Source organism: Sceloporus occidentalis, unplaced genomic scaffold (genome assembly GCF_023333645.1).
Source record: "Sceloporus occidentalis isolate IW3139 unplaced genomic scaffold, rSceOcc1.0.p SCAF_13, whole genome shotgun sequence".
In the NCBI taxonomy this organism is placed as follows: Eukaryota; Metazoa; Chordata; class Lepidosauria; order Squamata; family Phrynosomatidae; genus Sceloporus; species Sceloporus occidentalis.
The window spans coordinates 20,206,678-20,221,905 of record NW_028316993.1 but is presented as its reverse complement, the minus strand read 5'-3'; the positions used below and the strand labels follow the sequence as shown (position 1 = coordinate 20,221,905).

Sequence of the window (15,228 nt, the reverse complement as noted above, 5' to 3'; positions counted from 1 at the left end):
AAAACTTGTGCGCCAACTGTGCCTGTTCCTTGAGAAGCCAGATCTGGCCACAGTGGTACATGCCTTGATTACATCCCGTTTTGACTACTGTAATGGGCTCTACATAGGACTGCCTTTGAAAAGCGTTCGGAAAATTCAACTGGTTCAAAGAGCTGCTGCCAGGCTGTTAACAGGCGCCAATTACAGAGCCCATACAACTCCCCTGTTGAAACAGCTTCATTGGCTGCCAGTTCGTTCCCAGGCACAATTCAAGGTACTGGTTATATCCTACAAAGCCCTACATGGCTCAGGTCCACATTATTTGGCAGACCGTTTCTCCTGGTATGAACCTGCCCAGACTCTGAGATCCTCTGGGGAAGCCCTTCTCCCAACACCTTCACAAACACGTTTGGTGGGGACACGAGAGAGGGCCTTCTCAGCGGCTGCCCCTAGACTCAGGAACTCCCTGCCCAGGGAGGTAAGAATGGCTCCCTCCTTGATGGCTTTCCGACGGCAGATGAAGACCTACCTGTTCAAACAGGCATTTAAGGAATCACTATAAGAACAGGCAGGACTAGTTTAATCATTCTGTTTAATGCATGTCATTTATCTATTTATTTTTAAAATGTTTTAATTGTACTTTTTGTTTGTTTGTTTGTTTTTTAATTGCTGTGAAGCCGCTCTGAGTCCCAGTCCTGGGAAAAGAGCGGGATATAAATAAATAAATATCTGCAACAATGAACCGAAGGCTTATATGAAATGAAATGAAAGCTACCCACGTCTTCTTTCACATCACTTGATAAACCACTTATGAGACACTGGGTAGGAAGGGGTAAGGCTAATTTAATCTACAGATACTAATGACGCTGTAAGAATCTGTATTCAGAGAATTAGTTATGATGACAATTCCTTTCTCAGGGAACACAGGAAAAAGTGGAGTCAAGGGAGTGCTTGCTGTCGATGACTTGGTTTTAACAATTGCAAATCCGAATGAGAGTACTGATCTTCTAATACGTATACTTTTGGATTACGGGAAAATAACAGGCTATAAAATTAATAAAGATAAGACCACAATGCTGCCGATGAATATAGAGAAAAAAGAAATTGAAGAATTGGGAAAAAAGACGGGTTTCAAAAGAAAGAGGTGGTGAGATATTTGGGCATTATCTTAACAATAAAAATATAGAACTGTTTCAGAATAACTATGATAAATTATGGAATGAAATTAAAACTGATCTAAAAAGATGGGGAAAATTAAATCTCTTGTGGATAGGAAGGATAGCCACCATTAAGATGATGGTACTTGCTAAAATGATATTTCTGTTTCAAAATTTACCGATTATCATGAATGATACCCCTTTTGTAAAATGGAATAAGGACATTATGAATTTTATTTGGCAAAACAAAAAAGCAAGAATCAAAGTGAAAGTCTTACAAGACAAAACGGAAAAAGGAGGATTGGCCTTACCAAATTTAAAGTGGTATTATCACGCTTGTGTATTTGATTGGCTTATAGATTGGTTTAAATTAGAAAATAAAAGATTATTAACTTTAGAAGGAAGTGATTTAAGATTTGGTTTCCATGCATATTTGTTCTACGAAAAACTGAAGGTGGATAATAATTTTAATAACTATTGTACACGAAAAGTATTACTTAAAGTATGGTTGAGATATAAAAAAGGATGGTGCCCAAATATACCAACATGGGCCTCACTGGCCGAAGCACTTCTCAGAAGAGAAGAGTTTGGGAAGAATAAATGGATCTCTTATAAAGATATAATAAAGAGTAAGGATAAATCTGTTATTATGAAAACACAAGAAGAACTTCTAGAAGATGGATGGAACTGCAACTGGTTTGTGTACAGACAAATAAGATTGAAATTTAACAGGGACAATACGTTGACTGGTATAGGAAATGGAGATCAAGAATTTGAAAAAAATAATTTGAGGAGACAATGGTAAAAAGATTTCAAAATTTTATAACTTTATTTTAAAATGGGAATTACATGAGGAATCAGTGAAGGAATTTATGATTAGATTTACAACAAACAATCAAATTTGATCAATGGGAAAAATTATGGAGAAAAAGACTGAAATATACAAAAATATGGATATAAAAGAGAATGTGTATAAGACTATGTACAGATGGTATTTAACTCCATATAAGTTATCAAAAATATATAAAGGAACAGATGGGAAATGCTGGAAATGCCAGAAGGAATTAGGAACCTATATGCATGTTTGGTGGAATTGTGAGATAGTGAATAAATATTGGAAAAGAATACATGGAGAAATGAAAAAATATATTCAGTTTTAACACTCGGGCGGATCCAAAGATGTATCTCCAGAATATGGTGGATGACTCAAAATTGGAAATTACGGATGGTAAATTGATATTCTTATTAATAATGGCAGCAAGAATGGTTTTGGCGAAACTTTGGAAAACAAAACTAGTACTTTCGACTGAAGATTGGAAAATGAAAAATTTGGACTTTTTTGAAATGGAGAAATTATCTTATATAACAAGACAGCAATCCTTAAAAAGGTTTTATGAAGAATGGCATCCCTGGATAAAATATCTCCAAAGGGAAGATTTACAAAATGAGTGGATAGCTTTAACTGAGTAATTTGAGAATTTAGGTTAAACAATATTAGTATTAAATAAATTTGATATATATATGCAGATAAAGAAACAATTTTAGGTATGAGTTATGGTTGCAAATGATGAGGGGGTTGTATATTCTGAGGTCATTGGAGGTAATTTTTTTAATTTATGCTTTTCTGTTTTTTTTTCTATATTGTCAAATCCAAAGGAAATAACAAATTCATATGAACCGCAAAAATTTACATTAGTCCCCTAAGGAGTATATATAAGATATATAATAAGAGCTAGTAAATATTTATCATCACTTGGGTAAGGAGGGGGGTCTACACCGCGACAACTTCGGAAGTGTAATTTAGAATATTTAAGAAGGAATCTGGAAATATGTATGCAATATGTATGTATATATGTTTTTAAACGTTTTGAAAATAAATAAATAAATAAAAAAGGGAGTGCTTGCCGGATGAGCCCCTCGTCTGAAAACTGAATATTATTTTAAGCATCCAGAACAGAGAGTATAAGTCAATATCCAGATTCCCCTGCATTTCCACAATGGCACAAGACAACCACACACTACATACAGTATGCTCAGATTTAGACTACTCACATTATATATGTTTTGAGTGTGGGGAAGATCATCCCTATCTCAAAGGATACCCCATTGGGGTAACTGTGTTGACCATATGGCAAATTATAATAACATCTAAAATCCACAAAACAGCAATACCTTGATAAGATCAACCAAAATGCACAAAATACCTGCTGCAAGCTTTTGAAACGCCACTGGCTTTTTCATCTGACAAAAGAGTTGTCAAACAGGAGGAAAAGGAGGAAATGACAATGTTGGAGTCACAGACCTAGATCCTGATCTATCCCACTGTTCCATAAACAAAAATCAATCAGACCAGTAAGTGAATCATTTCCATTCTGTCAATAGGGCAGGGGTTCTCACCACATTTGTTTAGGGGGCCGATTCCTGCCTGGGATCTCAGAATAAAAGGCTGACAGGAGGGGCACCACTGGTTCCCTCCCAAATCTGCCACCTGAAACACTTGTCTCATTCTGCCTAATGGTATGTCAGCCTTCTTTCTATTTTGCTTGTCTGGAAAAAATAGCAATCAGCTGACAGGATCAAGAACTAAGAATATTGTCAAATCATTAAATAACAACATTTTCAAGCTATTTATGTTTGGATTTAACAATGGCCATTTCCAACACTATACACTATGTTAAGCATATCAGAAAATGCCACATAGACATACTGTTGAAGGACAAAGATATTTTCAAGGGCTCATGCAAATAAAAAAGTTAATTCTTGTTGTTCAGTAGCCATATTTGCTTGTTACAGAAAAAGCAAGCACAAGTGACTTGTGGCACTTGAAAAAAGCATAACTTCAGCTTTCATAGGCCAGAGCCCACTTTAGAAACTTACAATAAGTCTATTAACATTTTCAATTGTCAGAAGATTCCACATTATTTTAATTATCAATGCATTATATTCACCAATCATCTGGAATCCAGAAGTAGAAATGATAAGGAAAGTGCTGAATACAACCTTTGCCAATAAAGACATTGCCATTAAACCCAGCATGCTACATAGCAACTCCGCCGTCCCTGGCAAAAAATTACAAAACAGGAGGTTTAAAAAGAATTTACAATGATAGTCACACAATTCACAAAGACAATCCACAAAATATCTGTGAAACCAACAAGCAATCATATTTACCAGATCAATCATTTAAATCAAATTCATGCCTTTCACTCGTAAAATATGTCTGCAGGGGCATGCCTAAGGAGTATCTTAACAAGAAGAGGAAAAGTCTACAGCAGATACAGAGAAAGAGTTACAATAACTGCTAGCCTCCTGATCTAGCCCCTTATGGCAGGGAAAACCCCACAATGGGAACAATCCACTCAAACTACTAACGGTATTTCCAGAAACACTGAAGAAAGTTTCTCAGTGCCCACTAGGGCCTAATTTAAAAGATGAGAGAAGATGACAATTGACAACAATGTGTGAAGCAGTTAGAGTGTAGGACTAGGAACTGGAGATTCAGGTAATAGTCTCCACTGAATCACAACACTCACTGTGTGACTCTTTCAGCCTAAGCTACCTTGTAAAACTGTTCTGACGATAAAGTATGAAAGAACACAGCCATGTAATGCTACCTTGTGCCCACCTGAAGAACAGCGGGATATCAAGGTAACAGATAAAATGTCCCACTGGAAGAATGGTGATAGCTCACATGGAAGACTATTGCTATACTATACAATAGTGTCCAGGAAAATAGTAACAAAACTCATTATGGAGCCCACATTGCACTAGGGAGGGGGCAGGCACAGAAGGTCCCTACATATACCTCTGGATTCTACCCTGCCAACCTGCTCGTCAAAGACCTAAACATGCATACAAGCAGTAGCAAGAGCATATTTGCCCAACCCCATAAACTTTCTGGGTAGCCATTCTAGACTGTGTTTACTTGGGACTTTACATTTCAATGTATTCTCCACCCCACCAGCTTTCTATTTTATTTCCAAAAAAATGTAAAATCACAGATGCAATCATTTTGCAACATTAAAAAGACCAAAAATGCAGATAAAGATTACAACTCTTAAGCAATATAGCACCAAAACAGTACAGTTATACCATCAAGGGTTACAAATCCTGAACCCAAAGAGGTTTAATTTTTGCACAGTTTTTTTATTTTCCTTTTCAAAAGGATCAAGAAAGCAATCCTGCTCAACACCTGTGCCAATGTGGAAGCCCCTTAGCACAGGTTCACACAATCCTGGCCATTTCCTCTTGACACACATGCTTGTTCAGCTTCACCTGCCACTCTCACCCTGCCTTCAGCCACAACTAGACCCTCCATTACTCACCTGAGGGAGCTGGATTTACCGGTCTTGAGTAGCGCGCCTGCCCCATTATGTGATTCTTCAAGGGAGGCTCAGGGAAAGAAAACAGAAAAAAGGAGCGCCTGTTCTGGAAACCGACATAAGTCTGCAAGATGACAAACCAACTCCTTGGTGCAGAAAAAGTTCTCAGCTCTCCAGAGAAGAGTGGCCAGAACTCAGGAAACTGGGCAGGGGTGTTGGTCAAAGTACTCTTCCTCCCCTCGCCTCTATTTCCTGCGCCCCTGGCCTGGGATCTCAGAAATAAGCTGCCATGCTAGCTCTCTCCAAGGAGGAATGCCTGTCATTCCACAGTGCGTACTCTGCTTAGGGCTGGATCTCAAGAAGGAGGAGTCTTTGAGCCACAGAAGCTACAGCATCAACACCCTCCCTTGCTTTTTAAAAGCAGGAAAGTTTGAAGCGTAGGAGAGAGAGCGGGGGAAGGAGGGGGAGAGAAAGAGCAAGAGACAGGAAAACTTGGAAAACTTTAAACACAAGACAAGCTTATGCAAAAACTGCTACTATTTGCCAAATTTTTGGGGTTTTTTGGAAAGCAATCGGATATTGGGGAAAAGGACCCCCATGAAACCCTTGAAAAAGATTAGCTGCCCCTTTCTGTACTATTCTACCCTGTAATGCAGGGGGTCTCAAACTTTCTACCCTTGTGACCCCCTGTACAATCTACATGCAGATTACATCACCCCCATGCAATGGTGCATTATTTGAAGATGCCAGCCACAGATGCTGGTGAAACATCACGAACAAACTCTTTTAGAACATGGCCACATAACCTGAAAAACCCACAAAAAACTATAAAATGGTGTCCCTTACATAAAATGACAAAGTCAAGGTTTGCTATTTAGAATTTATACTTTTTTAAAAATATTTTCAAGCCGTGAATAAAGAATCCATGGATATGGAGGACTGACTGAATTAATAATAATAATAATAATAATAATAATAATAATAGGATTTGTTTATATGCTGCCCAATCACTGGGAATCCAGGCAGCTTACAACAGAGGGGATAATAGACAGTTCCTTCCCCTCAAGCTTACAATCTAAAAAGACACGACACAAAAGGAGAAGGGAATGGTGAGGAGGGGAGAGGATCAGGTCCAGCATTCTTCTCTCCCTCTGAGGCCTGGACCAAGGCAGATGGACCGAAGGGAGGGCTCTTCTTCTTCAGGCTAGCCCCGATGGAGCTGGGCAAGCATATTCTCTCCCGCATAGACCAAAGGATGACATTTAAGGAGGGAGGAGCCTCTTTCTTCAGGCTAGCCCTGATGGAGCTGGGCCCACCTGATCACTGCCTCACAGGCCGAAAGATGACTGTTAAGGAGGGAGGAGCCTCTTTCTTCAGGCTAGCCCTGATGGAGCTGGGCCAGCCTATTCTCTCCCTCACAGGCCAAAAGATGACAGTTATGGAGGGAGAAGCCTCTTTCTTCAGGCTAGCCCTGATGGAGCTGGGCCAGCCTATTCTCTCCCTCACAGGCTGAAAGATGACAGTTATGGAGTGAGGAGCCTCTTTCTTCAGGCTAGCCCTGATGGAGCTGGGCCAGCCTATTCTCTCCCTCTCAGGCCGAAAGATAACAGTTAAGGAGGGGGGATATTTAAACATTTCATAAGGAAACAACATTGCTTAAATTAGAACAGTTTTATTTAAATAAATTCAATAATTAACACGTGTAAATTTTACACATAATGTCTCACACACAGCCACACTCATATACGCCAATGGTCACAGGTATGTACACACTCAGTTATACTCTTTCATTCTTTCTTTCACTTACATAATCCTCATCTTCCTCTTCTCTTCTAGGACAGAAAAAAGTTTGGGAAGCAGAAGAGGAGGGGGATGAGGGTCTCTAAGGCTTGTGCCCCACTTGAGCAACTCTCCACCGGCCCCGGGTCCTACCCTACAGAACCACTGCTGTAGTGAAAACAGTGTGGTGTAGGACTCCGGAGACAAGGGTTCAAATCTCCCACTCATCCATGAAAACCCACTGGGAAACCTTGAGCCACACTCTCTCTGCTGCAGAAGAAGGCAAAGGAAAACACCCTCTGAACAAATTTTGCCCAGAAAACCCTGTGCTAAGACTGCCTTAGGGTCATCGTAAATCAGAAAGGACTTTAAGGCATACAACGATGACTATCCTGTAGTACCCAAAAGGAATGGTTAAACAACGGTAAAACACAAAGGGATGTGAGTGATGACTTCCATGCCTTGAGGATTTCTATCATCTGTTTCTGATGGCACATACAGAATCAAGGAGATGCATTTTCCAAATTAATCAATACAGAGTATCAAGACAGAATTTTATGTGGCTTTTCACATCATGCTTCTGTTGTGGAAATTAATTGCAATAAGCAATATGTGCCACAATATCCAAATGAGATCTATTAAATCTATTTATCTATCATGCTCTAGGTCAGTGGTCCCCAAACTTTTTTGAACTACCACCCTCTTTCTTCTTGAGTGACAACCCTAGTGCCCCCCCAATGCATACTTCTTGAATTAGGTCTACTATTCTACTGCAAATTCAAAACAACTAATTTTGGTCACTGCTCTCTTTGCATCTGGTCACCGGGAGTAGCAACCAAGCAGCTGGCTGAGCATCCACCAAGAAGCCTATCGCACAGGCTAGCCTTGCGGCAAGCATCAGTCCAGGCAAGAGACCTCTTGCTGGCTGCTGCTCCTAGGGTGACTGGGTGCAAAGGGAGAAGCTTCTCCCTGGAGAGGAAGAAGACTCAACCTTCATCAGGGGAGAGAGGGATGAAGCTGGAATGTGTATAGCAGGTTTAAAGAGGCGACATGCTCTGGACTGGAGACTGGTGTAGATGGCGAAAGAGAGAGATTTTAACTACAGAGCCACTTCAAGGCAAGGACTCTTTCCAAGAATCAACCCTGGATACTTCTCCCCATCCTGCCCCGGAGATGTGCCTTCTACAGCCAGCCTCAAGTGTTTCCCCCACCCTGACACGAACATTGTTTCTTCTATTACCTCTTCTCTCAGCCTATTCAATGACTGAAAGTGGGAGAAGCAGTGCAATTCCAACTTACCAGCCAATTCCCAGAAAAGCTCACAAAGCTTAAGTAGGATCTCAAATTTGAAAGCTCTTTTTTGCTGCCATTTTGCTTTGACTGTGAGTTCCTGCATGGCAGGCGGTTGGACTGGATGGCCTTTGTCATCTCTTCCAACTCTATGATTCTATGATCATCCTCATCCCCACCATAGTCCTAAAGACCCCCGGTTCCCCTTGTCTTTCTTGTGCACCAATACTTTGACTACAAGTCCTCCTGCTGCCCCTTTCCCCCTCATCACCCCATTGGATCTTTCCACCAGGGAGGGATACTGCCCACTTTGGAATCACTGCTCCAAATCATCTGTACCCATATCTATCTGCAACTGCTTTTCCTGACATACTGTCACATCCAAGAGCAGGTTGCAAATTCAATTTTAAATGTGTAGAATTTTAGCTACTTGTCAGGACCTTTTAGGAGGAGGGGAGGCTAAAATATAATAGGTATTTTCCCTTAAGGGCCCATTCAGACTGACCTTTTTGCGCTGGAAGGTACTGGGAAGATTCGGTTTCCACTCCCCAGAATCCCTCCGGAAGCAAATGCTGACTACCAATCAGGGTTTTTTTTTAACCCTGAATGCCCTCAGGGAAATCGGGTTAAAGTGAAGGCGCCTTGCTGTCAATCAAATTTAGTTCTGTGTTCCTCATAAGTGAAGATCCTGCACTTATTGGCCCATTGGAAGTGTGCTTTCCCCCTCCTTTTTTTAAAAAACCAAGCGCTGGTATGCTATGCGCAGGTGCTGTCAAATTTAAAAACCTCCTCTCTGTGTGTGTGCTGTGGGGGTTTGGATCAGTGCAGGTTATGGATCTTCCCCTGCCTGTCTCCGTTTTCAACCCCAAAATGCAAACAAATTTAAAAACCTCCTATGTGTGTTTGTGTGTGTGGTGTGGGGATTTGGGTCACTGCAGGTCATGGATCTTCCCTTGGCCCCATTGGCCCCAAAATACAATCTAATGCCATCTCTGCATCCTGCATCCTCTCTCCTTGCCACCCCAGAATACCTCATAATAATAATAATAAAACCACAGTCTTAACACTGATTCTTCTGTTCTGCAACCTTGATTCCATAACAGGAATTTGTAACTGTCTTATTTTGGATTTGTGCCTGGGACAGAATATGCTGTAATATACCTGCTTTCCTAGTGGTGTGTGGCAGCAGTGCCATTGGAAACATTAATTTTGCAGTAGAGAGAGATTTAGGGGCCATTCAGACTACCTTTTACCCCGGATCAGGAATCAAATCTTGCACATGAAGTTCATATTTGCCCCAAATCTCTCAAAATCGAATGTGAGGCATGCACACCTGTTCAGGGGCAAATGCCCCTTAGTGCGAGTCATTTAGAATCGGGGAAAAAGCCGTCTCTTTTGAGAAAAAAGCGGGTTTGGCGAATATGAACTTGCCCCCGATCAGGATCGGGTCAAGTTCAGGGGATTTAGGTCAGAGGGAGGGCAGAGGGCGATCATTCCTTCCCCTTCATTGGGGCGAAGGAGGAGGAGGAAGGAGCCAAAGGGTCCCAAGAGACGGAGGAGGGTCAGCAGGAGGATGAGGATGAAGGAGCCAGGGGAAAGCAGGTGGCCATGGAGGGCAATCGGGAGCAGGAGGAGAAGGAAGGAGCCAAAGGGTTCCAGAAGAATCAGGGACGGAGGAGGACCAGGAGGAGGATAAGGATGAAGAACCGGGGGGAGAGAAGGGGGCCATGGAGGGCAATTGGGGTAATGGAGCAGGAGGAGGTTCAGGGCAGGTCAGAGGGAGGGCACCAAATGGAGCAAGCTTCTGCTTTCCCACCAGGGAGCTTTCTCTCTCTTTTTTTAAAAAAAAAATTAAAATTATTTTTTGCAGACTATGCGCATGGTTTTAGCTTCATGTAGATATTATTTATTATTATTTATGTTATTTATACTCCGCCCTTAATCCCTAATGGCTCTCAGAGTGGCTTACAATTATTATTTTTAATAAGACGGTTCCCTGCCCTCAGGCTTACAATCTAAAATACACGACACAAAAGGAGAAGGGAATGGTGGTGGGAAAAGGGATGAAGTCCAGTGGTTGTTCTCTCCCTCTGATGCCTGGACCAAGGCAGATGGAATAGAGGGAGGGCTCTTCTTCTCCAGGCTAGCCCTGGTGGAGCTGGGCCAGCCTATTCACTCCCTGGCAGGCCGAAGGATGACAGTTAAGGAGGGAGGAGCCTCTATCTGCAGGCCAGCCCTGGTGGAGCTGGGCCAGCCTATTCTCTCCCTCACAGGCTGAAAGATGACAGTTGAGGAAGGAAGAGCCTCTTTCTTCAGGCTAGCCCTGATGGAGCTGGGCCTGTCTGATCACTCCCTCACAGGCCGAAGGATGACAGTTATGGAGGGAGGAGCCTCTATCTTCAGGCTAGCCCTGGTGGAGCTGAGACAGCCTATTCACTCCCTCGCAGGCTGAAGGATGACAGTTATGGAGGGAGGAGCCTCTATCTTCAGGCTAGCCCTGGTGGAGCTGGGCCAGCCTATTCATTCCCTCGTAGGCCGAAGGATGACAGTTATTATTTTAAAATAATTTTATTACAAAACAAAACAAATAACATTTACCTACACCACATAACATAAAACATATAACATATAACATAAGCATCTTATCAAAATACACAGTCATCCCTAATCTATCATCCCTCCCTCCCTCCCCTAACCTTTCACTTTCTCAGCTTCATTCTTCCTAAAACCTTGACAGACATTGACAAGACTTCCTTGGTCTAAACCCTTACCATTTCATTATATTTTCTAACTGCTTATCTGTGTATATCTGTTTACAGATGTTTATTTTAAATTTTTTCTATGACTTCACCCGTTACCCTTCTTACTATTTTATTCTAATTTTTTACAGTGTAAATTCTTTAGCTAGTCAATTCCTTCTAATCTAATCTAAGCTTACTTACTTACATTCGTAAGTACCTTGTTAGATTTTATCTTGTATGTTTGGCCATTTCTCCTTTATATAAATGTACATTTTTCCCCAGTTCTTCTTATCTTGCCTTTTCTTCTCCTCTATTTCTGAAATCATTTTTGTATTTTCTCTTAATCTTTCAGAAATTATGTCTATTTCCATCAGTTCCATCAATTTGATAATCCACTCCTCTATCTCATTATCTTTCTTTAATTTCCAATATTTTGCGTATGTTAACCTAGCAGCAGTCAACATATAAAAAATTATTTCCCCATAGCTCTTTTTTATCTTATCCTCCAACATATATAATAACAAGATTTCCGGTCTAAATTTTAAATCCACATCTAATATATCTTTGATTCCTTTGGCTATCATTTTCCAAAATTTTTCTGCTTGAAAACATTCCCACCATAGGTGAAAAAAGGTACCCCTTTCCCTTTCACACTTCCAACATAAATTTTGTCCTTTTCCATAGATTCTACATAATTTTTCAGGAGAGAGGTGCTATCTATACATGATCTTTACAAAATTTTCCTTAATATCCTGACTAACTGTATATTTCATTCTTTTCCCCCATGATATTTCCCATTGTCTTAATTCCAATGCTTTTTTTTTTACAATTCTTTGCCCATTTTATCATATTTTCTTTTACTAAATCTCCTTCCATTTGAAATTCCAACAATGCCTTATATAATCTAGATAATACAGCAGGTTTTTCTTGTACCATAATTTCTTCTAACTTTGTTGGTTTCTCCACCATTTTCATTGTTCCTTTATCCATTTTCTATCAAGCTTGTAATTGATGATATAAAAACCAGTCACACTTGTGACCTTCCGTTCTAATCTGTTCCGAAGATTTCATTACAAATTCTTTTCCCTTTTTTATTAATACATCTTTATAAGTCAACCAATTTTCTTTCTTTTGGACATCAGTGTTAAACAATGCTTCATGGGGGGGATAACCAGAGAGGGGTAAATGGGCTAATCCATCTTTTATACTTTTCCCAAGTTTTAATAAAAGAAGCTCTTATAAAATGATTTTTAAAGGCAGTGTTAACTTTGACTTTTCCATGAAACATGTAGGCATGATATCCAAATCTTAAGTCATGACCCTCCAGTTTTAATAATTCCTTTTCTCTTAATCTAATCCAGGCGCTAAGCCATTCTAAAGTACAAGCTTCATAATATATTCTTACATTAGGAACTGCCAGCCCTCCTCTATTCGTTGTATCTTGCATATAATTTTGTTTTATTCTTGGTTTTTTTCCATCCCATATATATTCTGAGATCTGTTTTTGCCACTCTGCAAAGAGTTTATGATTCTTAATCACAGGGGTGGTGCGAAATAAAAATAATATTTTTGGAATTAAGTTCATCTTTACAGCCGAAATTCTCCCCAATAGAGATAATTTCAAATTTTTCCATTCTTTCATCTCCTCCTTTATCGCTTCCCACTTTTTTACATAGTTATTCCAAATTAAGTCTGCATTTTTCTTTGTTATTATTATACCTAGATATCTTGCTTTTTTCATCACATTGAAACCCGTCATATCTTTTATTTGTATTTCTTCTTCTCTTCTCATATTCTTCGTAATCACATTTGTTTTATCTAGATTTATTTTTTGACCCGATATCTTTTCAAATTCTAGTCTAGTAATACTGAAATACAAGAAATAGGGTCTTCTATTGATGACAGTTATGGAGGGAGGAGCCTCTATCTGCAGGCTAGCCCTGGTGGAGCTGGGCCATATATATGTGTGTGTGTGTTGCTGGCTGCCTGTTTCCCTTTCCCTTTCATTTCTGATTCCAGCAGCAAGACACTTTGCAAAAGGCATTTGCAAGAGGCTTTTTTCCTATGCGAATGTTACACGTTGCTCTTTCCAATTTGGCAAATTGATACAGAATGCTTTTGCTACTGTGTATAAGGAATTCAGGGGTAGCTGAGGAAAAGCAAGGGATGCATGGCATTTCTGGCATTCCAAGGTGAGGTATATTATTATTATTATTATTATTATTATTTGCTTAGTGGGTTTGAAAAATGATAATTAAAGAGCTAATTAATGGCTAGCATCTGCCATGGTCCAGGCATCAGAGGGAGAGCAGATCTGCTGCACTTTCCCCCTTCCCCACTGCCATTCCCTTCTTCTTTTGTGTCTTGTCTCTTTAGATTGTAAGCCTGAGGGCAGGGAAATGTCTAATTAACAATTTCTAAGCCGTTCTGATAGCCTTGGCTGAAGAGCGGGGTATAAGTAAATAAATTTTATTAAATATTATTATTAGCATTTACTTAGTCCTTACGCACTACCATACAGATGAGTTGTGTGTACCTCCTGTTGGGATCTTAAGCTTACAAGACTTGAACACAACTGTGCTAATCATATAAGTAGAAGAGATCTTTTGGACAGCTACTGTATGTCCCAGTGTTTTAAGGTTTTTATTAATTATGCTGCACGTATTGCGTCTGCGGAGTCACGTCTGGCAGAGCTGTTCAGGGTGGTCAGGGAGCTAACTCAGCTTTCCCCCGCCCTGAGCCCTATTTTAGAACTAACTAAGGCCTGCTGTGATGACTTTAACAACTTCTTCGCAGATTAAATCTCTCGGATAAGGGCTGATCTCGACGCTGGCATTTCTTCAGAGACAATAGAAGAGGTGTCTAGAGCTTCAGTGGACTCCATTAAACTGGATCATTTTGAGTTTGTACATACCGATGAAGTGGACAAGCTTCTTGGAAGTGTTAGGAAGACGACGTGTTCTCTTGACCCCTGTCCTTCTTGGCTGATCGCCCAGGGTGGTGATGCGGTAACATCTTTATTGTGTCGTATAATTAATGCATCATTCAGGGAGGGAAAATTTCCATCTAGTTTGAAATTAGCAACAATCAGACCGTTGCTCAAAAAACCCTCCCTGGATCCCCTGTTAAGAAACAACTATAGGCCAGTCTCACTATTGCCATTTTTAGGTAAGGTGATCGAGAGAGCAGTTGCCTTCCAACTCCAAGCTGTCTTGGATGACACCGATTATCTGGACCCATTTCAAACCGGCTTCAGAGTGGGTTACGGAGTTGAGACGGCCATGGTCGCCTTAGTCGATGATCTCCGTCTGGGCATCGACAGGGGAAGTGTGACCTTGTTGGTGCTATTGGACATCTCAGCGGCTTTCGATACCATTGACCACGGTATCCTTCTGGAACGCCTGAGGGAGCTGGGTATCGGGGGCACTGCGCTCTAGTGGTTCCGTTCCTACCTCTCGGGTAGATTCCAGATGGTGCAGCTGGGGGACACTTGCTCCTCTAAGAGGGAACTGACATCTGGTGTCCCTCAGGGAGCTATTTTGTCCCCCACTTTGTTTAACATTTACATGAAACCACTGGGAGAGATCATCTGGAGACACGGGGCACGATGTTATCAATATGCTGATGACACCCAAATATGTTTCTCTGTGTTCCCGACTGATGTAGTGACTAAGGATGGCATCTCTCCTCTGAATGCCTGCCTGGAGTCGGTAATGGGCTGGATGAGGGAAAACAAACTCAGTTTGAATCCAGAGAAAACGGAAGTACTGGTGATAGGTTCCCCAGGCCCGGGGAAGGAAATTTGTCAACCTGTCCTGAATGGGGTCACACTTCCCCTGAAGAACGAAGTTCGCAGTTTAGGAGTACTTCTGGATTCATCCCTGCAATTGACATCTCAAGTGGATGTGATGGTCAGAAGTGCTTACTATCAACTGGTTGATACGCCAACTGTGACCCTAT

At 40.9% G+C, this 15,228-nt stretch overlaps 1 protein-coding gene across 6 annotated transcripts in view; it reads right to left on the bottom strand.

Moving 5' to 3' along the window:
• PHACTR4 (phosphatase and actin regulator 4) overlaps positions 1–15,228 on the bottom strand; it is a 144,495-nt gene that overhangs the window by 63,909 nt on the left and 65,358 nt on the right. Inside the window, exon 1 of one of the 6 annotated variants that reach the window (XM_089479300.1) lies at positions 5,462–5,654. The exons of 3 other annotated variants lie outside the window; for them this stretch is intronic. In XM_089479300.1, coding sequence (XP_089335426.1) covers positions 5,462–5,507 — 46 coding nt within the window. In that variant the 5' untranslated portion in view covers positions 5,508–5,654. Of the gene's footprint in view, positions 1–5,461; positions 5,655–15,228 lie in introns of those variants that run through there. 2 more of the 6 variants (XM_089479298.1, XM_089479289.1) reach the window with 2 other exon arrangements.